General features: G+C 37.9%; 8 protein-coding genes across 14 annotated transcripts; 7 read left to right on the top strand and 1 right to left on the bottom strand.

The window, feature by feature from the left end:
- Positions 1 to 214: 214 nt before the first annotated feature.
- Positions 215 to 2,994, bottom strand: LOC18019453 (CD2 antigen cytoplasmic tail-binding protein 2). Its single transcript, XM_024156779.1, has 10 exons — positions 2,780 to 2,994; positions 2,201 to 2,381; positions 1,925 to 2,050; positions 1,669 to 1,842; positions 1,409 to 1,538; positions 1,272 to 1,313; positions 972 to 1,133; positions 816 to 879; positions 643 to 720; positions 215 to 443 (listed from the first exon to the last, which is right to left on the bottom strand). Exons 1-10 carry the CDS (start codon positions 2,851 to 2,853, stop codon positions 374 to 376), a joined length of 1,101 nt encoding a protein of 366 aa, XP_024012547.1. The 5' UTR covers positions 2,854 to 2,994; the 3' UTR covers positions 215 to 373.
- A 41-nt stretch (positions 2,995 to 3,035) lies between these two features.
- LOC18019452 lies at positions 3,036 to 5,394 on the top strand. Of its 4 annotated transcripts, none has more exons than XM_024156781.1 (11): positions 3,036 to 3,151; positions 3,306 to 3,344; positions 3,436 to 3,491; positions 3,595 to 3,655; positions 3,756 to 3,792; positions 3,917 to 3,991; positions 4,077 to 4,138; positions 4,231 to 4,291; positions 4,387 to 4,469; positions 4,566 to 4,787; positions 5,110 to 5,394. In XM_024156781.1, exons 2-11 carry the CDS (start codon positions 3,318 to 3,320, stop codon positions 5,152 to 5,154), a joined length of 729 nt encoding a protein of 242 aa, XP_024012549.1. In that variant the 5' UTR covers positions 3,036 to 3,151; positions 3,306 to 3,317; the 3' UTR covers positions 5,155 to 5,394. The 4 variants fall into 4 exon arrangements, with proteins under 4 accessions (XP_024012549.1, XP_006399413.2, XP_024012548.1 ...); XM_006399350.2 differs by having other exon boundaries at positions 4,086 to 4,138; positions 5,105 to 5,383; XM_024156780.1 differs by having other exon boundaries at positions 5,105 to 5,383.
- Positions 5,395 to 6,526: 1,132 nt separating this feature from the next.
- On the top strand, positions 6,527 to 8,136 carry LOC18019451 (non-specific lipid-transfer protein-like protein At5g64080). Its single transcript, XM_006399349.2, has 3 exons — positions 6,527 to 6,955; positions 7,109 to 7,138; positions 7,826 to 8,136. Exons 1-3 carry the CDS (start codon positions 6,622 to 6,624, stop codon positions 7,993 to 7,995), a joined length of 534 nt encoding a protein of 177 aa, XP_006399412.1. The 5' UTR covers positions 6,527 to 6,621; the 3' UTR covers positions 7,996 to 8,136.
- A 1,007-nt stretch (positions 8,137 to 9,143) lies between these two features.
- LOC18019450 (laccase-14) lies at positions 9,144 to 11,425 on the top strand. Its single transcript, XM_006399348.1, has 6 exons — positions 9,144 to 9,263; positions 9,364 to 9,515; positions 9,607 to 9,851; positions 10,028 to 10,159; positions 10,244 to 11,182; positions 11,295 to 11,425. The coding sequence occupies exons 1-6, from the start codon at positions 9,144 to 9,146 to the stop codon at positions 11,423 to 11,425; spliced, it is 1,719 nt and encodes a 572-aa protein (XP_006399411.1).
- A 484-nt stretch (positions 11,426 to 11,909) lies between these two features.
- LOC18019449 (NAC domain-containing protein 82) lies at positions 11,910 to 14,542 on the top strand. 3 transcript variants are annotated; one of them, XM_006399345.2, is made up of 5 exons: positions 11,910 to 12,026; positions 12,384 to 12,870; positions 12,971 to 13,248; positions 13,538 to 14,005; positions 14,157 to 14,542. In XM_006399345.2, exons 2-5 carry the CDS (start codon positions 12,714 to 12,716, stop codon positions 14,415 to 14,417), a joined length of 1,164 nt encoding a protein of 387 aa, XP_006399408.1. In that variant the 5' UTR covers positions 11,910 to 12,026; positions 12,384 to 12,713; the 3' UTR covers positions 14,418 to 14,542. The 3 variants fall into 3 exon arrangements, with proteins under 3 accessions (XP_006399408.1, XP_006399407.1, XP_006399409.1); XM_006399344.2 differs by having other exon boundaries at positions 11,918 to 12,026; positions 12,365 to 12,870; XM_006399346.2 differs by having other exon boundaries at positions 11,938 to 12,026; positions 12,362 to 12,870.
- Positions 14,543 to 14,858: 316 nt separating this feature from the next.
- On the top strand, positions 14,859 to 17,425 carry LOC18017246 (vacuolar protein sorting-associated protein 9A). Of its 2 annotated transcripts, XM_024156439.1 has the most exons (5): positions 14,859 to 15,095; positions 15,466 to 15,613; positions 15,701 to 15,871; positions 15,964 to 16,143; positions 16,267 to 17,425. In XM_024156439.1, exons 1-5 carry the CDS (start codon positions 15,004 to 15,006, stop codon positions 17,224 to 17,226), a joined length of 1,551 nt encoding a protein of 516 aa, XP_024012207.1. In that variant the 5' UTR covers positions 14,859 to 15,003; the 3' UTR covers positions 17,227 to 17,425. The 2 variants fall into 2 exon arrangements, with proteins under 2 accessions (XP_024012207.1, XP_024012208.1); XM_024156440.1 differs by lacking the exon at positions 14,859 to 15,095 and having other exon boundaries at positions 15,532 to 15,613; positions 15,968 to 16,143.
- Positions 17,426 to 17,468: 43 nt separating this feature from the next.
- LOC112086759 (pentatricopeptide repeat-containing protein At1g62350) lies at positions 17,469 to 18,690 on the top strand. The gene is made up of 2 exons (XM_024156441.1): positions 17,469 to 17,896; positions 17,997 to 18,690. Exons 1-2 carry the CDS (start codon positions 17,531 to 17,533, stop codon positions 18,408 to 18,410), a joined length of 780 nt encoding a protein of 259 aa, XP_024012209.1. The 5' UTR covers positions 17,469 to 17,530; the 3' UTR covers positions 18,411 to 18,690.
- A 245-nt stretch (positions 18,691 to 18,935) lies between these two features.
- On the top strand, positions 18,936 to 20,441 carry LOC18017245 (probable gamma-secretase subunit PEN-2). The gene is made up of 2 exons (XM_006399342.2): positions 18,936 to 19,280; positions 20,056 to 20,441. Exons 1-2 carry the CDS (start codon positions 19,001 to 19,003, stop codon positions 20,214 to 20,216), a joined length of 441 nt encoding a protein of 146 aa, XP_006399405.1. The 5' UTR covers positions 18,936 to 19,000; the 3' UTR covers positions 20,217 to 20,441.
- The last annotated feature ends 89 nt before the right edge of the window (positions 20,442 to 20,530 follow it).

Genomic DNA, 20,530 nt, shown 5'->3' with positions numbered 1-20,530 from the left:
ATCAGTTAAATTCATTTGACTCTCTTAGGAGTCTTACCTCGTACAGTGACAGAATAGGTAAGCAACCACCTCTTTATTTAGCATTTTCGTTTACTCTCTTCACAGAATTCTCTTTTGGGCCATGCTAATTATCTGGGCAATTAGGTCCACTGAAGATTACGTCAATTTATTTATAGTTTATGACCTAATTATCTCTGTACTCTTCTCAGTAATGAAATACTACTAAATCAACGATAAATAATAATAAAATCCCCACACACACACATATATATATATATATATATATTCAAAATCATGTCATCATTATGTACTAATTTTTCAAACTAAAGAAAAATGTTTAACTGGGGAAAACTGTTAAGACAGACTGAAGAATTTAAACTTCCCCCGAAGTCACGTCAGAAGCCACCTCTTCATATTCCTTTGTCTCTTCGTCGTAGTTGTACCTGCACGCATATGTTTAAATTAGACCGAATAGTACAATGTCGCAAAGCGAGAACCGGAGAAGAAGCAGATACCAAATCTAATTCATATCATTAGTGTTATTGAGAAAGACGACTAGAAGACAAAAACACATGGAGAAAAAGACTAGTAATGTTTTTTTTCTCTCTCTCTTAAGTTCTTAGCTCCTGGGAAGTAAATTACCATTTGCCGGTTGTTGCAGAGCAGTATAGTCCAGTGTTTGGGTCATAATAGTAACCAAGACTGCTGCTGTAGTAGTACCTGAAAAAGCATTTAGTGTTACATCGCTTTAGTATGCATTCAGATAAACTAAAAAATGAGCTTCATATCATTATACTTGATAGCATAACACATACCCTGAAGACTCGTCAAAGACATAATCAGATCCATCATTTGTTTGCCCGTGCTCCAAGGCCCCAGCTGTAAATGAAATTGGTTTAAGGGAAAGTTCAAGAAACAATTTCAATTAGGAGTCTTCTTATAAGAGGTGGAAACGTTATTAAAGCTCTTACTTTCAGCAGTTGTGGTACCATGATTAAGTTGAGTGGCCGAGATGGAGCCAGAAGGTAAACTGGAGGAAGGATTTGGAGTATCTTCGTCATCGCCAAACATATCACAAGATTCTGTATTAGCATTCCCATTTTCTCTCGCTTGAGCTAGTCTCTCGTATCCCTCTAAAAAACCAGCATAGAGAAAAACAGGTCAAGCGAAGCTCTTTGTTCCCTAATGTTGTGAAGAAGGAAATATCAAGAATCTTAGCAGCAGCAACAACGGAGATGAAAATAAAAAATAACATTAGTAGTAGATCCAACCTGCTTCACGTTGAAAAACTTCTTGCTCCTCATGATAAACATCTTGAATACATAAAAAGAGTAACTAATGTTAACAAATGGAGGACATGATTTGTATTAGCAAAAAAATTCATAGCATAAGTAATACGAGACTTAACTGTAGTCGCCATTCTGGATGAGCTTGTCCGCATCCTCAGTAAGCTGATCAAAGATAAGCTTTGTCTCAGATGTCATCTTCTCCTTGCGATTATTCGAGTTCCCTTTCAACCTCCTTAAAGCTCGCAAGACCTGTGACAATGAACCCGAGTTATCTTAAATGTTTGTATGTATAATCAACAATGCGGTCTTAAGCTATTGTTTTTAACTAATCCAATCCGTGTTTTATGGTCTAAAACAATTAACACAGAATGAGTCTCACCGTTTCTCCTGGTTCAAGGACATTAGCAATACGCCTCTTTCTGACTCCAATATCTTCTTGAGAAAGTTCATCCACTGGTTTTTCGTTCACACTATCTTCATCCTTCTCAGTATCATTTGCAGCAGAGCGTCCCATATACATTGGATTAGTTTCAATACTGTCAAGCCATGCATCCTGATATTCAAAAAAAACATGTAAGACAACCCACAAAACACACCGGATCTCAAATTTACAATGAAAGACGTGGACTTGGCACCTTGACTTCCTTTTCTCTAACATACTCTACAAAGTTCCCATCAGCATCAAAGTATCCTTCTTCCTTCTCCCTGTCCAGACTAAAAGCTTCGATCTGGATCCCATCTTCTGTGCGGTTCTCGTCATTCTACAATGAGATAACCGCATCAGCATGATCATTTTCATGAACATAAAACCGTATTGAATTGCCAGAAACAGTCAAGACAAAATTCAGGTCTCGAAATAGATATCATTAGCTTCCAGGAACAGTCACCAAAAAGGATTGCAGAAATCCAACCTCATAAGTCTCCTCGGCCTCATCATTATCATCGCCAATAAAGAGCTCAGCAGTACTCTGATTGCGAATCTGTGCACGTTCCAAAGCAGCAGCACGAGCTTGGCGGCGAGCTACAGCCCCTTCCTCTAAGGTTTGTTCAGGTTTAGATTTCTTCCCCTTTGGAAACCGTACTCGCTTTTCTCTGCCAGAGAGAATCCTCCATTAAAGATACACCAAACTACTTGTCCATAAATCCATATTTTAGCGTACGCACACAAACTAATCATAAGCTCCGCACTCAAGTTGAATAAAAAACGTAGGCACTGTAACTGACAGAAAATTATCAAAAACGGATTAATACTCCTAGACAATTATATATTCCTTTCTTTCAAACAAAAACAACGAATTCTCTAATCTACGCACTCAATTTCAGGTCCAAGGTCCCGCATCATCCTAACGCTAACCAAATTTAGGAGATGATAGAATCAGATGCAGATAAGACGACGAAAATACTTTTCTCTTACCACCTAAAACTGAATCACTCAACGGGAAACGGAACAAAAATGGAGATTAGGGTTTCGGAAAAGTTTGTCAACTTACGGTGGTTGCTTATCGGAATCTTCATCTTCTAAGAAGGATCGTTTAAGGTTCTTCCTCGACGAATTCTCTGCCATTGTAGCAGCGTTCGCAGACGACAACGATGACGACGACGATGATTCGTAGCTTCTCAGGCGGTGAAAAGCGGCGTCGAGGAGATATCAGACGAAGGCATGAACTCACGCCGACATAACCAAAATGGGCCAGACTAATGGGCCTGAATCATTTAATCCTAAACATTAGCGCAACAGCCGGCTTACCGAAAGTCCCTAAATTTATGTGATCTTTTTAATCGCCGATCATCCTCATGCTCAGGCTCATTGTTCACCGTCAGTGAACTCAACGATCGGCGATCAACCAGTCTTCGAGTTGCAGGTCAGGTTCTAAACTATTAATTCTATTACATTTTTTTTCCGGTTCTGACTCTGAAATTTGTAAAGTTTCTGTGAGTTTGAAGATATAAAATTCAAATAATTGTATACTCGTAACTTAATGTTCTTCTGTGGTTTTGTTTTCTGGGTGGTCAAAGTGTTGAATTGCAATGGAGGAGAAGCCACCAGTACGGAAGGTTTGTGGTCGATATCATCTTTTTCCTCTCTTTTCTGCCAGATTAAGTTTTGGCTCTCCTGAATTTTTCGTTTTCGTGTTTTCATCTGCAGATGAAATTTGCTCCAAAAGCTCCACCTAAACGTGTGCCGAAACCGGAAGTTAAACCGTAATCAATTTTCTATTAACACTGATCTGATTAAGCATTAGCGAACGTGTTCTTTGGTCAATCTGGCTTCTGAAATCAAGTTTTGAATTTCGAATATCTGCAGTGAAGTGGTTGAGGATGATAATAATAGTGCACAAGCCACGGAGTTGCTACGCAGATTAACTGTAAGATTTATTTATCACTGAGTGAAATCGCTTTTGACTCTTGTTTCTTCTTCTTGTTTTCTCAAGCCGTTTTCCTGGATTTTGTTTTTGTTTCCTTAAGGAAAGATCATTGCGCAAGCCAAAAGGGGAAAAGAAAAGTAATATCTTTAACTTGAAACTTGACTCTAATCTTATTCTGTTTGCTACTATACTACTCGATTGTAAAAAAAACACTCTTTCAAACACATTGATTTGAGTTTTTTTGCATGAATTATTGTACAGTTCCTGCTTCTCAAGTTGCTTGGATGGGAGGTGTGGTAAATTCCACGAGATCAGATAAGTATCTCAATGGATCAGGTAGCATTCATTTTGATTTTCTTAAACCAGCAACTCTTTGTTATAATCAGAATCCATCTGCGTGGATCGTTGATCCATGATGTTTCTTGTGCAGCTGGTGCTTTTGGCTCAAATGTGACACAGGACATAGAGTATAAAGAACCATGGGTCGGTATAACAACAGTAACCCATTATATGATCTCCAACTCCTATACTGACGGATGTTAATGCATAATTACTGTTCTTGGATTCCCTCGCAGGATTATTACAGTTGTTACCCAATCACGCTTCCGTTGAGGAGACCCTACGCAGGCGATCCAGGTTTATATATATTTTTTTGCTTGAGAAGTAAAAGGAAACATTTTCTTGATCAGCATTTTACTTATATGTTTGAGATGCTGCTCATTTTTTTGCAGAGCTCCTTGACGTGGAGGAATTTATACAGACTGAGGGAAATCATGAAGATTCACTTAACACTGCCGCTACTCTCGGTCTGATGGTTAGTGACATTACAAAAACGAAATTCGAGAATCAAAAGTCACACACTAAATTTAGAAACTCCATATTTACATATTTTTGCATGACTTGTTGGCAGGAAGATAGTGGTGAACAGAAAATGATTTTTATGAGATTACCTTCTGTTCCTTTGGTAAAGCAGTCAGCGACAACAGCAAACCGCGAAACGAAGCCAAATAGCAAAGGCGGAGTTGAAAAGACTTGTGATTTAAAAGCCACCTTGCCAGAAGGTTTCATGGGAAAACTGCTTATCTACAAAAGTGGTGCTGTCAAGATGAAACTTGGTGAAGTGCTTTATGATGTGAGTGATTTTTCATACTCGTTTATTTTGTTTCCTTTGATTAGCATTCGATTAGGCTAGATTCCGCAAAACCCAGCAAAACATTTATGGGTGTTCATTCCAAGGATCGGTTCTTGCTTTTTGGTTTTATAAGGGTTTTGGTTTTAGAAAAATAGTTGCCAAGTTAAAAACTGATTCTAGTATGGATCACTTTGGTACAGTTTTTGGTTTCTTTATCTGTTCTGCTTGGTTTGGACTCGTTTTCGGTTTCCCAATATATATATTTTTTAAAGTAAAACCATTCTAGTCTAATTGAGATTTGAAAATGGGGTGTGTAGGTTAGCCCGGGATTGAAGAGCGAGTTTGCACAAGATGTGATGGTTGTTAACGTAGATGAGAAGAATTGCTGTCTGGTTGGAGATGTGTACAAGCATGCAGTTTTGACTCCTGATATTGATTCAATCTTGAAAGATATCGACAATATGTGACATTCTTTAACCATTTCATTACATCAATTTTGTTTCCTTCTTTTTTATCGGAAGAAGTCATAGTTTTGACATTGAGAAATAAACTAAAAATATATTGTATTTTTTTTTTACTTTCAATAATAATCATGCTAAAAATTACCTATATGGTTTCAGCATATACAATCAGAAAATCATGCATAAGCTAAAATATTGGCTCTCATTAGTGACCACAGAAACGTGGAAGAGCAATAAAATCTTTTTCAATCCCATATAAATACTTTATGTATTTTTTTTGTCAACTAATATTTTATGTATAAGTAATTCTTTTGTACATATAATTTAATTTCATTTCAACTTTTTAGGAAATAATAGAACAAATTATATTTTTTTCATCAAATTTGAGACAATAATGCGAAACAAAATTCTATGATTTTTTTTTTTTGGTCGAAACAAAATTCTATGATTTTATCACTCTCCATTTGTATATTATTCCATTAATGATCACCATTCAGTGTTTTAACGTTCTTTTGATTTCGAGGACAATCACTCGTTATTTTCCATTTTACTTTTGACTTTGAGATGTCTTTTACGAAAATAGACAACTCTTTCATCCTTCTTCTGAGTACATCGTAACAATAATTTTCTAAGAACAAATAGAAAACAAAAAACACTGAATTCTCTGTTTTGTCTCAATTATCTTCAAATAAGCGTGGTGCAAACAAATACTTATTTTCCTTTTTTCTATTAGTCTCTTGAGTTTAACTCCTATTTCCAAGAATTTTCCATTACAATAATGCATGCATTTTTAAGTTTCAGATGTGCACCATTCCTTGTTAATTAATAAGATAGTTATATAGACCTACTAATCCGAAGAATGACTTATTTTTTCATTCGAGTTTCATAACCATTGTTTCTAGCTTTGTAGATTATTTAGTAACTACTTAGTGATTACATAATGACATACGATACAAACTTTTTTGACCCTAAATCGATTTGAAGGACAAATATTAGAATATGGCAATCAAAGCAAAAGTTTGAAAACAAAATCCTCCATTTTAAGAAAGGCGTGTGAAGAAGATAACTACAGTTGGACTTTCTCATTTTCGGTAATAAAGTAAATTTTTGATATTAAAGCTCTTTACTAAGAAAGCTGATTTTAGGATAAAGGATACAAATCAAATTAAAAAACCCATAATCACGCGTTACACACGAAACGCATGACTCGTACACTAAAACGACACCGTGTCTCCGTTAACAAAACAGATAAATAGTAGTGTACATCAAGGAAGCCTTGGTTCCACCACATTACATTATTTCTTTCTCTTCTCCGTTTAAACCATTTTCTCCGGTGAACTGGCCAATTACAAAAAAAATCTGAGAATCAAACTATGGCCGTATTTCCCGCCGCGATTTCTATTCTCCTTCTCGTCCTCTCTGTATCCTCTCCTTTCGTTCATGGAAAGTCGGCACCAACCACCGATTGCTCCGCCGTGATACTGAACATGGCGAAATGTTTGTCTTTCGTTACGATCGGGAGCCAAGTGGAGAAACCGGACATCGAGTGCTGCTCTGGTCTGAAGACGGTGCTCGACTCGAACGCCGAATGTCTATGTGAAGGGCTAAAGAACAGTGCCTCCTTTGGAGTCAAACTGAACGTCACTAAAGCCTCTACTCTTCCTGCCGCTTGCAATCTCACCGCTCCTCCGGTGACTGCTTGTGGATGTGAGATTTCTCTTCATCTCTCTATCTCTCTCTGATTCTCCTTTCTCTTTTTTCATTTTTGTAATCTCTGAATTATTTTTCCTGGATTTTTTGTAATGAGTTTTTTTTTTTTTCCTGATCTCTGATTTGTTGTTGTCGTTGTTGTTGTTGCAGTGTCTACTAATCATCCTGCTAGTGCGCCAGGTATTTGTCTCTCTCTTTGTTGAATTCATTCTTAATCACTCTTTAATTTGTTTGATCTTTTTTTTTCCTTACATGTCGATTGTCATATAAAAATTGTTTACTTTTGTATTAACATTGATCAATTTACTGTTTTTTTTTTTTTTAAAAAATTGTCTGAAAAAATGTCCGATTTTTTTTAATGCTTAAAGTATACTTTGGTTGGAGTTCTAATTCTAACAATAAATTAGGGGAATTGTAAAAGTCGGTAGTCATCGTAATTAAAAATTGGTATTTTCATCCTCTTAAAGACTAGTAAATAGTTAGACGAGAAAAAATGATTGAGAAATGAAAACCTGATGATAATTTCAGTTTCAAATATGTTGTTCGACTCCAATCATAATGTTATGAATACAAATGGTTTGACGCTGATTCGTTGTTTGATCTGACCATCTTCACATAATTTATACGATACTATATATCAATCTTAAAGCTAGTGCTTTGAATTGTGTAATTAACCTACAAGAAAATGACTTTGTCAAAATCTTTATTTCGTTTAACTTTTGAATTTGGATCATATCGATTAGTTTTGTGATTTCCCTCCGTTCTCTCTGCATATTCTGCAAAGCTTGAAGATGTATCAAGCAACTTAGTTATGTATTTGTGACTATTTATTGCCTAGTTAATTTTTTATTTTTATTTTTGCAACAGCTCCAGTTCCTGCTACTGGAACACAACCAGGAACACAATCAGGTTCAGGACCAGCTTCTGCTCCAGCTCCAAGCCCATCTCAAGGGAACCATGGGCCTTCAATGATCCCAATATCTAGCTTGTCATTTGTAATCAGCGGTGCATTGGTCATATTGTTCTCTTTTATCTAAAAGTCGAAGTCCTTTTACTTTTTAGTTTACCATGAAGTTCTCTTTCTAAGACCTTAGCTTATTTTTTAGTTATAATTATATCATTAAGGCATGATTTCAATGCGTGCTTTTTAAACTCACATTGGTCGTATTTATTATTTGAGTTGACTGCTGGTATTTATTTCCAGATTATGTTCCATTTAATCACAATGAGCCACTAATTTATCTAACAAAGCTCAAAGTCGAAGTATGAGACTAATCAAGAGTTATTTGCAACCTTCCTATGTAATTAGGGATAAAGACATTATGTTTAGTTAAGAGAACATAGCTAACCACACTGTGAATCCAACTTTGAAGCTGCTTAAACTGTAATATCGACTTTGGGATCGAGTCATTTTTTTGTTTGCTAAATGGCATCGACTCATTTAGAGTATTACGCGAAGAATCTAATTAAGATTTGCATAAAAAATTCCTTTGAAGATCAAGACATTGGAGCCATTGAGCCTCGAACAGTTGCTCCTCAAATTCAAACGGTAGAGATTAGACAGTAACCCGAGAGAGGTAAGAGTGAAAGGACGAGCCATATAATCCGAGTTAAATTCTAACAGGCCAGACTTGTAGACAAGTTCAAGTTCATATTTAGTGGGGGTCAGTCATCTAAAATTCTTGGAGCTTGGTTTTATTCGATTTATTTTCAAATATATTATTTCATTTATGTGTTCCATATTTTTATATTCAATGTATAATTAGGCTGTTATAGGATACGATTTCTTAGTCAATTTGTAAAACCTTACAGATTTCATTCTTAATTAGTTAGTCCTTTCTTTTTAAGAATGTGTTCCCTATTTTTGTATTCAATGTATAATTAGGCTATTATGGGAAACGATTTCTTAGTCATTTTGTAAAACCTTACAGAATTCATTCTTAATTAGTTAGTCTTTTCTTTTTAAGAATTAAGTATAAGTATTTTATACACTGGTTTATAGAAATATTATATATATAGATTAGTAACCATTTTGAACTGTTAAGAAAACATTTGAACATGTCTACCAAAAAAAAAAAAACAGAACAAAAATAAATAAAAAGAAATAAAATAACACTATAAGAGCTAACCAAAACACCATATTTTTACATCTTGTCTGAGATTATATCTGTTCAGAAGAACAATCATGGGATTAAAGGTCAACATTCCAAACTCAATTGTTAACACACTGCCTATAATCTTCTCCCTCTTTGTTTTTCTTATAATCCAAATCGCAGAAGCCAAGATTCATCGTCATACTTTCACGGTATTGTAAAAAACAAATGTTTTTGTAAAAAATTAAGAGAGATATTAAAAGGGTCAGATCAATCATATTACATATCGAATTTATCTACATGCATGTACAGATAAAGTCAAAAGCATACACACGACTTTGTAACACCAAAAAGATATTGACGGTGAATGGAGAATTCCCCGGACCGACGTTGAAATCCTATCGTGGAGATACGCTCATTGTCAATGTCATCAACAACGCAAATTACAATATTACTCTTCACTGGTAAACATTTGTTTGAACTTTTGAAACACATATTGATTTCGCATTGGCTAATGTTTACAAGATTCAGAGAGACATGTTTAAACATTTTTAGGCATGGAGCGAGACAAATCGGGAATCCGTGGTCTGACGGACCTGAATACGTGACTCAATGTCCAATCCGACCAGGAGAGAGCTATGCATATACAATTAATCTTACGATTGAAGAAGGCACGATTTGGTGGCATGCACATACCCAATGGGCACGTGCCACTGTCCATGGAGCGTTTATTGTCTACCCTAAAAACGGCTCGTCTTATCCTTTTCCCAAGCCTCACCACGAAATCCCTATCATTTTAGGTACACTAATTTACACTCTTTCCTTGTTAATTAGATTAATACAATGTTCCCATTACGGCATACTCCACTCAGTTCTACAAATTATTTTGCTAATTCCATCGTTTTGTATTTTGCGACCAATCAGCAATCAATATTGTAAATTGTTCATGGGTTTAACGGTAAGCGACAAATGGCAGGTGAATGGTGGAAAAATAAAAACATTATGGACATACCAGAAAACGCTAAGAAAACCGGAGGTGAACCAGCCATCTCTGATGCATATACAATAAACGGACAACCCGGTTTTCTTTACCCCTGCTCTAAACCAGGCAATTTTCCAACACAAGCTCAAAATCCTTTATAATTTTTTACACTAACATATTCAGATTATTGATTTTGTAATTTTGAAACAGATACATTCACAATAACGGTGGTGCCAGGTCTCCAGTACCTTCTCCGAATTATCAACGCGGTGATGGACGAAGAACTCTTCTTTGCAATTGCAAACCACACCTTAACCGTTGTGGCCAAAGACGGTCTCTATTTAAAACATTTCAATACTAGTTACCTGATGATCACTCCAGGCCAATCCATTGACGTCCTCCTCCACGCGAATCAGCGGTCGGGTCGTTATTTCTTGGCGGCTCGAGCTTACTCCTCCGCCTTTGGTGCCGGATTTGACAAAACCATCACTACAGCCATCTTACAATACGAAGGTGTTTCCTTAACCGATGAATTAAACCAAAATCCACCGGTTTTACCCGATTTGCCTTCTTACAATCATACAGAAGCAGCCACTCGGTTCACTACCCAATTTAAAAGCCTTCGATCCGGTAACGTCCCGCTTAAAGTCGACACTCATCTTCTTTATGCGATCTCCATGAATTTGCTCAATTGCTCCGACGATAAACCATGTAACGGCCCTTTCGGGAAGAGATTCTCGTCGAGCGTTAACAACATCAGCTTCGTAAACCCGTCGATCGACATTCTCCAAGCCTATTATCGCCGAATCAGAGGCGTTTTCCAGGAGGATTTCCCGAGAAACCCGCCGACGAAATTCAATTACACCGGAGAGAATCTTCCGTTTCCGACGAGGTTCGGAACGAAAGTGGTGGTTCTCGATTTCAATTCAAGCGTCGAGCTGGTTTTGCAGGGGACGAACGTGTTGGCTTCTGATAATCATCCGATCCATTTCCATGGTTATAGCTTCTATGTCGTGGGTTCGGGTTTTGGGAATTTTGATCGCGAGAAAGATCCATTAAGGTATAACCTAGTAGATCCACCGGAGGAGACCACCGTCGGAGTTCCCCGTAACGGCTGGACCGCCGTCAGATTCATAGCTAGTAATCCAGGTTAGTGCATACTTTACATTTCGTTAATTACTTTTCTCAACGTAAAATTAACAAAATTATTTTTTTTTTCATTGGCTAAAAAGCAAATTTTGTTATAAATGGTTGTATATAGGGGTTTGGCTATTGCATTGTCATATAGAGAGACATGTAACATGGGGAATGAACGCAGTGTTCATAGTGAAAGATGGACCGACGAATTTATCTCGACTGGTCAAGCCTCCTCCTGATCTACCTTCTTGTTAGCTAATAACCTCAGTTTTGATTGGTGTATTAGTTTATTTTTACCGTTTATGTTATATACATTTTTTTGTATAATGATGATTGATGTTTAGTTTTATGGCAAATTTAATAATTTCAATAAAATGATTTTTGTCCCCATTGTATAGCATATTAGCATTCCAATGATTGGTGTTCAAAAATGATTAAAGATTATCGAATTTAATAATTTCAAGGTTCAAAAATGGTTAACGAATGTATTTTTTATCTTCTAACGTTTCATTCTAAACTAAATTTCAAGAATATAAAATCTTTTTGTACCAGTTCAGAGAAAAATTGTGAATCAGGTAAGATTAGCTGAAAAAAAAAAATTCTAACATTAAAAGGAGTAAGAAAAAAAAAAATTACACTATTGTAGGGCTTCGATTAAAATGGGCCCATACGTATCTTATTAGTAAACGCATAGGGTCTGGAGCTCCGTAATATATAAACCCATAAGACAATAATAACCCTTTTCTCAGTTCTGGCTTTTCTTTCACGCCACTCTCTAATCGCTCTCTCTCTCTCTCGCTCGCCTCCCCTTCCGCCGATCGTCATCTCCACCTTCGAGTTTTTTTCCTCTCTCCGGGTACGAAATTCCTACCCTGTTTCTGGTCTGTTCCGCCGCGTTTTCGATACTGATTTTTGTGTTTCCGCTCTGATTTTCCCGATGCTGTCATCGGTTTGCGTTTTCCCTTCTGAGTCCTGAAACTGAGTTGCTGTCTCTTTTGATCTTATTCTTGTGATTTCTGGACATGATCTGAATCTGGATTCATTATTAGGGTTTTACTCTTTCTGGGTTTTGCTCGTTTATTTGATACCAGATTGATGATTTGTCCTTTGACATCTGCTGTGTGTTTTCCTTTCTAGTTGGTCGTGTAGTTCAATTTTTTTTTTTTTGTGTGTGTTGCAATGTCTAAATAGCAGGCTTTACGTTTCACACCAGATGTCTGTTGATCTCTGCAAGAAGAATCCATCTTTCCTTTGGTGCGACTGCGGTTATATGAGCAGGGGGAGGTTGTGGTGCTTTCAGATAATCTTGTTCAGGCACTGGACTTAGACGTTCTCTCACCTCGTCTAGTGCTCTTTTTCTTTCTCTTTTCTTCTCTTCTTTTCCTGGCTTCTCTGCAACTTTTCTACTTGATTTTGATTAGAAAGTATTCGCTTCTGCTGTTCCTGTTACTGTGACGTGACCTTTCTGCAAAAAAACTCCCACTTTACATACTGGTGAGGAGTTTCCCGAGGAGAGTGCAAGTTTTCCCCTTTGGATCAGCCAATGGGGAAAACTCAGCTTGCTCCTGGATTTCGGTTTCATCCGACTGATGTTGAACTCGTGAGATATTACTTGAAGAGGAAAGTGATGGGGAAAAAGCTCCTCGTCGATGCAATTGCTGAACTTGACATTTACAAGTTTGAACCCTCCGATTTACCTGGTATCCTATCTAAAAACCCTCTTGCTCTTCTGTTACGAAGATTTTCATGTTTTCGGATGTCTGTTCAATTTCTCGAACTTATGACTTTTTCTCTTAACAGATAAGTCCTACATAAGAAGTGGGGATCTCAAGTGGCACTTCTTCTGCCCGAGAGAAAAGAAATATGCAACTGGAGTTAGGGCCAACCGAGCGACTGAGTGTGGTTACTGGAAGACCACCGGGAAGGAGAGACCCGTTCTGTGCAATGCTGAAGTTGTGGGAAAGATCAAAACTCTGGTTTATCACTTTGGTAAGTCCCCTCGTGGTGAGCGGACTGATTGGGTTATGCATGAATACAGGCTCGAGGACAAGGTACTGACACAGAAGAATGTCCCTCAGGTAATATACTAATTTAAAATGGCTTTACGATTTCAAATTTACGCCTTAGTACCTAATGATACCTTATTGCTGTTTTCGTTCTTGCTCTGATACTGTGTTTGAGTTAATGCGTGGCTGTTCTTGTTTTCTTCAAACATTGTGACTGATTTATCTTGCCCGCAACTTCTCCTTTCTTCCACTTATATATAGTTTCCTACTTGTTTAAATTTGATAATTAGTTATTTTTCATCCATGTCATGTAAGCATATATCATTCATTCTTTGTTGATTTACTATATTTTGTGCTGCAGGATACATATGTCCTGTGTGTTCTATTCAAGAAGGATGGACCGGGACCTAGGAATGGAGCTCAATATGGAGCTCCGTTTAAGGAAGAGGACTGGAGTGATGAGGAACAACATACTGATGTTCCTGCTATCAACAATCCCGCAAACCTTGATGTGCCTAACAATGAAACCTGTCTGGTTGTGGGATCCTCTCATGACGCTAATAAGGATTGTTTTGGTGGCATGATATCAGAATCTTGCGTTTCTGATTTCCTACCTGCTACAACTACTACTACTACCTGCGAGGTTCCACATCCGAATGATGCAGCTAACACTCCTATGTCTGCTGCGCCACTTTTTGATTTTAATAGCACTGCATCTCTGGAACAAACCCTTCAGGCTCCCAACAACGATGATGACATATATTCAATGTTGGATCTCTTTGTTGATGAGGATGAGTACTTGCGTTTCAGTGAGCCAAACAACAACGAGGTTGATTTTTGGCATTCTTTCCTTTTTTAGTCTAGTGAGCCAGCTTAGTACCTATTGAATTAAATACAGTTTCTTTTCTACCTTCTTTATCTTATATCAATTTGTATAAATGCTTGTGGTCTGTATAAGCTCATAGTTTATCATTTTGCAGGTAAGACATGATCCAGGTGTTTCAGCTCCCGTTTGCGTAGAAGTAGGAGAAGGCATATTCAGTGAACTGCCAGACTTGAGCAATATGCATTACAACGGCGTGCCAAGTACACCCTCTTACGACCTAGTTGAAAACTCGGAGTTCTACATAGAGCTACAGGATCTCATTGCTCCATTATCAACACCTCAAATTGGGAATGCCAGTGACTCGAACAGTCCCGGCTCTAACCCATGGCGAGTAGGGCGACCACCCTTGGTCTAACACCCAGTTTTCCTTTTGTTTGTAATGTTTCGAAATTTTATAGAAATAGCTCTCTATTATCCTTTTTTTTTTTTAAAACATCAAACCTTGATATATTATCTATTTTTATCTAAACTTATTTTGTATTCTAATATCTCAAATTTACTTATGGTTATGGTTTTAAATTTACATCATTAAAAGTATAAATTATAAATTATGATTGTCAGTTTTTTTTTTTTTTTCCAACTCTTAATGAAAAAATTCATTTAATCGCAAGGCAGGAAACTTTAAAAATTGTGTAGTTTTCTTAACAAATATTAAATAAGTTACGTATTTTTTAGCTTTTTTTCCATTCTAAATTACCGAGATACGTTTGGGCTTTGTTCGTAATCGAGGCCCAATATTTTGCTTATTGCTTTTCTTCTCCACTGCATCACTGGTCTCGGAATCAGAAGCATACCAACAGCTTCTGAATTTCCGATTTGAGGTCTCTTCTCTCAACCTTGAGGATACAGGGACCAATTCTCTCCTTCCCATTTTCTCGTTCGGAGATTTAAGTTTGATTGACGTCGATCGTATGGAATGTGGTGGCCAATAATCGTCGTCGATGGAGAACACAGACGTCTTCCCCGGGCTGCATGATTTTCTGGAGCGGATGCGTAAACCCTCAGCCGGCGATTTCGTCAAATCCATTAAAAGGTTCCCTATCTCTCTCTTTAGCTGAAGGGGATGTGTATAGTGTTGGTGTTTGCAGTTCTATTTGCGCTCGATAATACATGGGAGCAACATTCTTAGTGATTTGAGAGCTCCCTCTTATTATTATTAGTGTCTCCGAATGAAATATATGTTGGATTTGATACGATGACGTTTTCTTGCTAGCTCGATGATCTGCTGTAAAGTTTAGGTGATTCGCTAGAAACGAAAAGCAGATTTCTTGTGATGGCAATATGTAGAGCTTTGATCTTATTCCACTGAACTTCCATAGTCTATCATATATCATTGTTGGTCTCTGAAATTTCTGTTTATCGTGTATGGTTTCTAAGTTCTGCAAGTTTATTATAATTTGCAGTTTCATTGTTTCATTCTCGAACAATGCGCCAGACCCAGAAAAAGACTGTGATGCAGTTCAGGAGTTCTTTTCCAAGATGGAGGCTGCTTTCAGGGCTCATCCAATTTGGTCCGGTTGTTCTGAGGAAGAGTTGGACAGTGCTGGAGATGTGAGTATATCACTATTCTTCTTACCTTTCCGATTTCTAGTTTTTCTGTCTTTCCTACCTTAATCTTTGCTCCCTTTGTATAAACAGGGACTAGAGAAGTATGTCATGACAAAGTTATTTACGCGGGTATTTGCATCAAACACCGACGACGTTATATCTGATGAGAAACTCTTTCAGAAGATGTCACTGGTTCAACAATTCATTTCTCCTGAAAACTTGGATATACAACCAACTTTTCAAAACGAAACATCATGGCTGGTAAACTTATCTAGCTCTCGATAGTGTAGCCCTTTTTTTGTTACTGTAGCGATGGTTCTTACTTGTGTGATCTTTTCTCTCCTTTTTGGCAGCTAGCTCAAAAAGAGCTCCAGAAGATAAATATGTTCAAAGCTCCACGTGATAAGCTTATGTGTATCCTTAGCTGCTGCAAAGTGATCAATAACTTACTGCTAAATGCTTCGATTGCTTCAAAGGAGAATGCACCTGGAGCGGACGAATTTCTCCCTGTTCTCATATATGTTACCATTAAGGTATGTCAAGGGTTGAACAATTTTACGCATGCTGGTTTCTCATGTCGTATGTGTATGTTATACTCTTAAGTTTGTATGAAGCAACTACATTTGCTAATGATCATTATGTGTACTTTGTTCCAGGCTAACCCTCCACAATTTCACTCAAACTTGATGTATATACAAAGATATAGGCGTCAGTCTAAACTGGTTGGTGAAGCTGCCTACTTTTTCACAAACTTACTCTCTGCCGAGTCTTTCATCTCAAATATTGACGCAAAATCCCTTTCGATGGATGAAGCTGACTTTGAAAAGAAAATGGAATCTGCACGGGCACGACTTTCTGGTCTGAAAACCTACTCTTATCAAACTGATCATGGTACTGCATCATCCCTTAGTGATGAGCCGACTGCTCATAATACTAAGAGGGAAAACACGCTTCTGCAATCAGAGTCATCTGATAGTCTTTCTGGGACCAATGAAACACTGAATCAGAACAGTGAACTACCAATAAAGAAACCTGAATCTGTTTCGGATTTGGAAAATAAGGGTGCCGCCACACTTTTGAATGATAGCAGCGAGGCAAGCAAAATCTTCAAAGATTATCCGTACATATTTGCCAGTGCTGGTGATTTAAGGATAGGAGATGTTGAAGGCTTGTTAAATCATTATAAACGGCTCGTTTTCAAATATGTTTGCCTCTCCAGAGGCTTCGGTGATGCAACATATTTAGCTCCTTTCAATTCAGCCTTGCAAGCGTCTAATAAGGAATCTGAGGATCACACAACATTGTCTTCAGAGGTTCAAACGAAAAGTGAAACTGACACGAGTGTCGATGACTTGTTCCGAGCTCTACAAGGTGAGGGAGACAATGTTCATAAACTTTCGGATGTAAAACTAGAAGAATACGGAGAAACTTTTGTACAAGGAAGTGTTGAAGAACTTGAATCCAAGGTTAAAGAAGAAGCAGATACCGAAGTCAGTGATTTGAAGAAGCAAAGTGCAGAGAGAGAGGGTGACAATTCTAGTTTTAAACCGGCAGAGGATGAAGAGGTTGATTCTCAACGTTTAATTGCAGAAGATCAGAATGACTCATCACGGTGATGAGCCTGACTCTCTTGTATTGGATTAGTCCTTGTTTAGTTGACACTGTCTCGGACATGTGTTGTGATTGTTTTTTTTTTTCAAGTTCCACTGTTATCAGACATTTAATCCGACACGTTGAAAACAAACCGGTTTTATCTGAGAAATTAGACAACCGGTTTAGGGTCCATCTTCACGACACATGAAATGGAATCAAGATAAGCTAAAAGAGTATTATAGTAGTAATGGTAATTTTTAGCCATTGTCATTTTCTACTATTTTCGTCACACCACAGAGGAGACGGAGACAGAGCCTAACGGCGAACATGGAAGGATTAGGACTGCGAAGTTGCGGAGAGGAGATTCTTCGTCTTGGATTTGTGATACGACGTGGAGTCTGCGGCCGTTTTCCGATCCTCCGGCGAGCTATGGAGATAAAGATGAGAGACCGTAGCAAGAACAGGAAACCATTGCAGAGAGGCCGGATGCTCAGTATCGAAGCGATTCAAGCGGTTCAAGCCCTGAAGCGAGCCAATCCTCAGCCTCCTCCTCCTCCTTCTTCCACGTCTCCATCTTCCTCTGTGATGCTTGATCGTGTAATCGTTTCCAAATTCCGTCGCCTCTTGAAATTCGATATGGTCGCCGTTCTCAGGGAACTCCTACGCCAGAACGAGTGCTCTCTAGCTCTCAAGGTTCGTCTCCCTCTCTGTGTCTCTCTATCTCCCCCTCCGATTCTCCATCATGTTTTGAATGTGTTTTGTGTTCAATCTCAATTTATGGGATCGTTTTTAGGTATTCGAAGAGATTCGAAAGGAGTATTGGTACAAGCCTCAGGTGAGATTGTACGCAGATTTGATCACGGTAATGGCGGATAATAGCCTGCTCGAAGAGGTGAATTATCTCTACTCCGCTATGAAATCAGAAAATAGTTTAATGGGTGACATTGAAGGCTTCAACACTCTCTTGGTGATTCTTCTGAATCATAAGCTGTTTGATCTTGTCATGGACTGCTACGCCTTTATGCAATCAATAGGGTATGAGCCTGATAGATCCTCCTTTAGAATCCTAGTCCAAGGTCTTGAGTCCAATGGCGAAATGGGTTTATCGGCTATTGTAAGGCAAGATGCTCATGAGTATTATGGCGAATCACTCGATTTTACTGAAGAAAATGAAGAAATCTCTAGTGGGACTGGTGTGTTGATCTAGCAATGGAGCAAAAAAAGGTCAGAGATTGGCGCTTAGTAGCTTGAAGGATCATACCGTATACTAGTAATCTCTCCAAAGTAGACCCATTTTCTATCTGGTCTATTTAGCCGCGGGGCTGTTTGGTATGATGCGTTGATTCTTGTGTATCCAACGCTAGCCAAACAATCTCATGTAGTCTTGTAAGTTGTAAGATAGGAAAAAGTTGCCGATAATAGTAACTTGAATCTGTTCCAAGTCACTAAGTGTCAAGTCTATGGAAACCACTAACAGCTTCTCAAGTCCATAACTACTTGCTGATGTTAAAAGTTACATTTTGAGTGTTCAAATAGTTTGCTTGGAATATCAAAAGTGATTGAAGTATTGTGGAATTTCTTTGAAGATTGTGGATTTTGTGATTAGTCTTCACTTTTTGAGATCAAAGATCCAGATACAAGTTACTGTACATTACATTAAAAGAAAAAAAAAGTGAGGAGTATGTACCCAACCCAAAACGACGTCGTTGCTTGAAGGTGTTCAACTAAAGAAATGGTTTCACCTTCTTTATTCGTCCCGAGTTTTTTTGCCTGTCTCGTGAGTGGCTGAACAAAGAAATGGAGGCTTCACGGAGCGACGACCCCAATCTGAGCCCTAACAACAATCAGAGTTCAAATCGTAATCCAATGCCGAACCCGTTGTCTTCTATAATCTCTTCCGCGCAGGTTTGGCCAACCATCGATGGCCCGTTGGGCTTAACGGAGGAAGCATCGGTGGATTACGCTCGTCGATTCTACAAGTTCGGTTTCGTTCTCTTGCCGTGGCTCTGGGCTGTCAATTGCTTCTACTTCTGGCCTGTTCTCCGTCACTCTCGGGCTTTCCCTCAAACCCGTAGTTGTAAGTTTTTTAGATTATTTACAGATTACTTTTCGATTTTGTTTTTTTTTTTTCTTGCTTCCGATCTTTCCTATCCCGTGATATTGGGTTTATCCTCCATCTTATATTAGGATCTTTTGATCTGGAATCTGAATCGTCTGAAATCGTACAATCTTGCTGATCTTTATTGATCAGTATTGTATTGTGATTGCTATTGATTTGCTAGTATTCAGCCTTGTAGTTATTGAATTGCGAGTTTTATACTCAAACTACCTTGTACGCACGGATACATGATAAGTCCATTGGAGTTTTAAGGTTGATTGTCCAAGCATTTGATATTGGCCTACTTAAGTCTAGATTTTATGACCAACTGAGCCATTCTTGATATTTAGTGTAGATGCCCATTGGATTTATTAAAAGCAGAAGTTTTTTCTTGAAAGCAGAAGTTTTTTTTTTGGCTTAGCTTTCTTATTTTAAAGATATAGTAGGTTAATGGAGAGTGACTGATAATCGAGTGGCTAATGAGGTTATTCAACAGTGCATCGTTATTTGATCTGTGAGACACTATTATACGTTTGGTAAATTTATGTCTCTGGTCGAGACGGGCTTTAAATTACTATTGCCGTAATGTTGATTCAGAAACGAAATGATGACCATTCTTGTTTTGAGTTATGTCCTTACTTCTGATTTAAGTTGATTCAGACTATTGTATCTCTTTGTCTTGTTTATTTTTTTATCAGATATGAAAGATGTACAATCTCCTCTCTCACACCTTTGAAATCTTGTGCTGTTGTAGATGTTGTTAGGTCAGCAATTGGCTTCAGTGTCTTCACAGCTCTTCTTACAGCGTGGGCATTGACATTCTCGATAGGAGGAGAACAACTTTTTGGCCCTGTATGGGATAAGCTCGTTATGTACAATGTTGCTGATCGTCTCGGCTTGTCTGGCCTGGCTTAGCTCTCACCGGTCTCTCTCTCTCTCTCTCTCTCTCGTTTATCTTTGGCATATAGAAACGGGGAGATCTCTCATTGTTACTTTGTCCATTCCCTTCCTATGTTTTCGTATGCGACAATAACTTGTTTAATGAAAATTGAGGAAATCCATGTTGTGAATATAAGCTGCCTTTGGATATTTCAACGTTCTATGAAGAAAATAGTTCTCGCTTGTTGTATCCGCGAAGCTTCTCTAGTTTCATTATGACTGGTGTTCTGATAAATGTTAAGCTAACTGTAAACCAAAATAAGTTTGGTCAGTCAGTTTACTTAGTGGGC

The sequence above is a fragment of the Eutrema salsugineum genome, unplaced genomic scaffold (genome assembly GCF_000478725.1).
Source record: "Eutrema salsugineum unplaced genomic scaffold, Eutsalg1_0 scaffold_2, whole genome shotgun sequence".
NCBI lineage: Eukaryota > Viridiplantae > Streptophyta > Magnoliopsida > Brassicales > Brassicaceae > Eutrema > Eutrema salsugineum.
Note: the sequence above shows the minus strand (reverse complement) of the source record. Positions and strands in the feature narration are given on the sequence as shown.

Coding starts and splice junctions, on each gene's coding strand:
- LOC112086759 (XM_024156441.1), top strand. CDS start 17,531: ATGGAAGGATTAGGACTGCGAAGTTGCGGAGAGGAGATTCTTCGTCTT. Junction 17,897..17,996: donor AGTGCTCTCTAGCTCTCAAG/GTTCGTCTCCCT, acceptor GATCGTTTTTAG/GTATTCGAAGAGATTCGAAA.
- LOC18019451 (XM_006399349.2), top strand. CDS start 6,622: ATGGCCGTATTTCCCGCCGCGATTTCTATTCTCCTTCTCGTCCTCTCT. Junction 6,956..7,108: donor TCCGGTGACTGCTTGTGGAT/GTGAGATTTCTC, acceptor TTGTTGTTGCAG/TGTCTACTAATCATCCTGCT. Junction 7,139..7,825: donor TCATCCTGCTAGTGCGCCAG/GTATTTGTCTCT, acceptor TTTTTGCAACAG/CTCCAGTTCCTGCTACTGGA.
- LOC18017245 (XM_006399342.2), top strand. CDS start 19,001: ATGGAGGCTTCACGGAGCGACGACCCCAATCTGAGCCCTAACAACAAT. Junction 19,281..20,055: donor TTTCCCTCAAACCCGTAGTT/GTAAGTTTTTTA, acceptor GTGCTGTTGTAG/ATGTTGTTAGGTCAGCAATT.
- LOC18019450 (XM_006399348.1), top strand. CDS start 9,144: ATGGGATTAAAGGTCAACATTCCAAACTCAATTGTTAACACACTGCCT. Junction 9,516..9,606: donor TACAATATTACTCTTCACTG/GTAAACATTTGT, acceptor AAACATTTTTAG/GCATGGAGCGAGACAAATCG. Junction 11,183..11,294: donor ATTCATAGCTAGTAATCCAG/GTTAGTGCATAC, acceptor GGTTGTATATAG/GGGTTTGGCTATTGCATTGT.
- LOC18019452 (XM_024156780.1), top strand. CDS start 3,318: ATGGAGGAGAAGCCACCAGTACGGAAG. Junction 3,793..3,916: donor GCCAAAAGGGGAAAAGAAAA/GTAATATCTTTA, acceptor ATTATTGTACAG/TTCCTGCTTCTCAAGTTGCT. Junction 4,139..4,230: donor TAGAGTATAAAGAACCATGG/GTCGGTATAACA, acceptor ATTCCCTCGCAG/GATTATTACAGTTGTTACCC.
- LOC18019449 (XM_006399345.2), top strand. CDS start 12,714: ATGGGGAAAACTCAGCTTGCTCCTGGATTTCGGTTTCATCCGACTGAT. Junction 13,249..13,537: donor CACAGAAGAATGTCCCTCAG/GTAATATACTAA, acceptor TTTGTGCTGCAG/GATACATATGTCCTGTGTGT. Junction 14,006..14,156: donor GTGAGCCAAACAACAACGAG/GTTGATTTTTGG, acceptor ATCATTTTGCAG/GTAAGACATGATCCAGGTGT.
- LOC18019453 (XM_024156779.1), bottom strand. CDS start 2,853: ATGGCAGAGAATTCGTCGAGGAAGAACCTTAAACGATCCTTCTTAGAA. Junction 2,382..2,779: donor GATTCCGATAAGCAACCACC/GTAAGTTGACAA, acceptor TCTCTCTGGCAG/AGAAAAGCGAGTACGGTTTC. Junction 1,843..1,924: donor TTAGAGAAAAGGAAGTCAAG/GTGCCAAGTCCA, acceptor TTTGAATATCAG/GATGCATGGCTTGACAGTAT.
- LOC18017246 (XM_024156439.1), top strand. CDS start 15,004: ATGGAGAACACAGACGTCTTCCCCGGGCTGCATGATTTTCTGGAGCGG. Junction 15,614..15,700: donor AGTTGGACAGTGCTGGAGAT/GTGAGTATATCA, acceptor TTGTATAAACAG/GGACTAGAGAAGTATGTCAT. Junction 15,872..15,963: donor AAAACGAAACATCATGGCTG/GTAAACTTATCT, acceptor CCTTTTTGGCAG/CTAGCTCAAAAAGAGCTCCA.